The sequence below is a fragment of the Mus caroli genome, unplaced genomic scaffold (assembly GCF_978045245.1).
Source record: "Mus caroli unplaced genomic scaffold, Mus_caroli_1 scaffold_9, whole genome shotgun sequence".
Lineage (NCBI taxonomy): Eukaryota > Metazoa > Chordata > Mammalia > Rodentia > Muridae > Mus > Mus caroli.
Genome location: NW_028227264.1, coordinates 74,535,001 through 74,537,107, shown reverse-complemented (window position 1 = coordinate 74,537,107; position 2,107 = coordinate 74,535,001). Strand labels below are relative to the sequence as shown.

Sequence of the window (2,107 nt, the reverse complement as noted above, 5' to 3'; positions counted from 1 at the left end):
CTGTAGGGGGTCCCATTCTGCAGAAGCTGATTCAGAACAAAACTAGGTTATTAGGCATTCGGAGAAGGGCATCAAACACACCGGCAGTCCCAGGTACACTCAGGACAGCACTAGTACACACTCCTGCTTCAGCCTGCCAATTGCTGCCTTGGTTCGAATCCGCTGGGGGCGCGGTCTACACCACCTGTGGCCTCCGACCCGAAGTCCAGTCTTCCCAAAAATCTCCCGGTAAGTCGATCCTTACACTTCCTCACCTGCGTCTTGCAGCCTTAAGGCCCAATGCGACCGGCCGGAAGCAGGGACTGAAAATGCGCTTGCGCTGAGTGACAAGCTCTTAGAGAAAACCCCTGTCTCAAGACTGTACAGCTACCAACACCGAGTTTATACACATTGCGCTTGCGCAGGACACCCAGGCCTGGGCGGGGCGTGCTCTTCGGCCAGCTGGAGTGCTCCGCGCTTGCGCAGGTCCAGGGCGGCGGCTCAGGCTTCGGGTGGGCATCGTCTGTTCCTTTCTGGTATAGCCTAGAATTCAGCGGAGAAACGCGGCTGAGGTAGGTTTCTTAATGGACAGCTTAGACATCTGGATCGCAAGTGAGGCAGGGCAAGCTAGGCAAAAGGTCTTTCCTGTGCGTGTCTCCAGCGCACTGAGGCCTCCGCCCCCTCTGGAGGCTTAGAGTGCCCTCTCGAAGGTTCTATTCCAGCTACCCCCTCCCCTTTCTCAGCACCATCCGCCCTCTTCGCTCTCCTTTCGCGGCACCTCTCAATTACCCCTGCGTACCTCCGCTGGCTCTCAGAGCCACGCCCTTCCAGGACCACGCCCACCTGCCTTCTGTATCCCGAGCCACATCCCCCATGCCTCTATATTCTTGGCCTCTATGGCCTCACCTGCTTGGCCTGGAGAACCCTCCAATTCATTGTCTTTCTTCCTCCGGGATCCCTCCCAGGCTTTTCACTGAAAATATAATTGTAAATAATTTGTGATTCTAATTATTACGAAGTAAGTATGAAGTCCAGATCTGGACGCACAACAGGCGTTTAAACAAAGAATCGATGTAATTGAAGTTAATCTCAGAGCCAGTTAGGGTTACATTGCCCCTGGGGGGGGGAATAGAATTAAAGAACAGGAGGGTGCCCAGGCATGGGGATTTCAGTTCTGCCGGTGGGTGGGTTAGGTCAAGTACTGGACAAGGTGTTTTAATTTGAGTTTAAGCTATTAAGCGTTCCTTAAAAAAATGATACTGATTTATTCTAAGTAAAAAGAGGCTTCATAAATATCTCTTAAAAAAAGGAGACTTCAGAGGAATAAATCTAGCATACTAAAGGAAGCACACAGCATTTGGAGTTTTTAATTTAAAAAGCCCTCTAATGAATTGTGATGATAAAACTCCAATCCTGTTCCCTTCTTAACGCATACAGTAAACTGTCGCCGTGAAATGAGATTAATGACCAGGCAGTGTAATACTTTGTGTTTCTCTGTCTTCTTTCGAGTAGGCATGGGAGAGAAACTGAAGTAAAGCCCCAGTTATGAGACATGATCATATTGAACTATGGAGGCACCAGGAGAAGGTCCCTGCAGTGAGTCACAGGTCATCCCGGTTCTGGTACGTAAGAGCCACGTGTAATGATCGTACAGAGGAACAGTTCCAGCTTACGGGGTGATGTCGCTCTCCTTGTCTCTCAAGGTCCTGGCTCACAGGAGGATGCTTGGATTTAGAGAACGTTGAGGCAGGGGGATGGGTCTGGTCATTAGGTCCCATGCTAAGTATTGTCATGAACACTTCAGGGGACACTTCAGCATGCTTCAGGTTCTTGTACTTCTTCTTAGATGGTCTTAGCATAGGACCAGGAAAATGCTTGGTACTCGAGAAGATCTGCCTTGGGTACGTATATACAGTTTGATTCGTGTTACCAGAGAAAAGATCTCCTTCAATCTTAAGGAATATTGATTATGTACAATTAATGAAATGACTATTCAAATAAAAAGGTTTATTAAAAATATCAAGATTTTCATGTCTGTGGTGTCAGCATCAGCCAGTTTTTTCCCCCTTTTAATGGTTTGCCTTCCCTTGGGTTTTAATTTATTCAATTACTAAACTTATTGATATAG

General features: G+C 47.9%; 1 protein-coding gene across 2 annotated transcripts in view; it reads left to right on the top strand.

The window, feature by feature from the left end:
- The first annotated feature begins 415 nt into the window (after positions 1-415).
- Positions 416-2,107, top strand: part of Prmt2 (protein arginine methyltransferase 2) — a 29,793-nt gene continuing 28,101 nt past the window's right edge. For both annotated transcript variants that reach the window (XM_029482901.2, XM_021173876.2), the window contains exons 1-2: positions 416-551; positions 1,492-1,601. In XM_029482901.2, the coding sequence (XP_029338761.1) occupies positions 1,548-1,601 (54 nt within the window). In that variant the 5' untranslated portion in view covers positions 416-551; positions 1,492-1,547. The remainder of the gene's footprint in view (positions 552-1,491; positions 1,602-2,107) is intronic.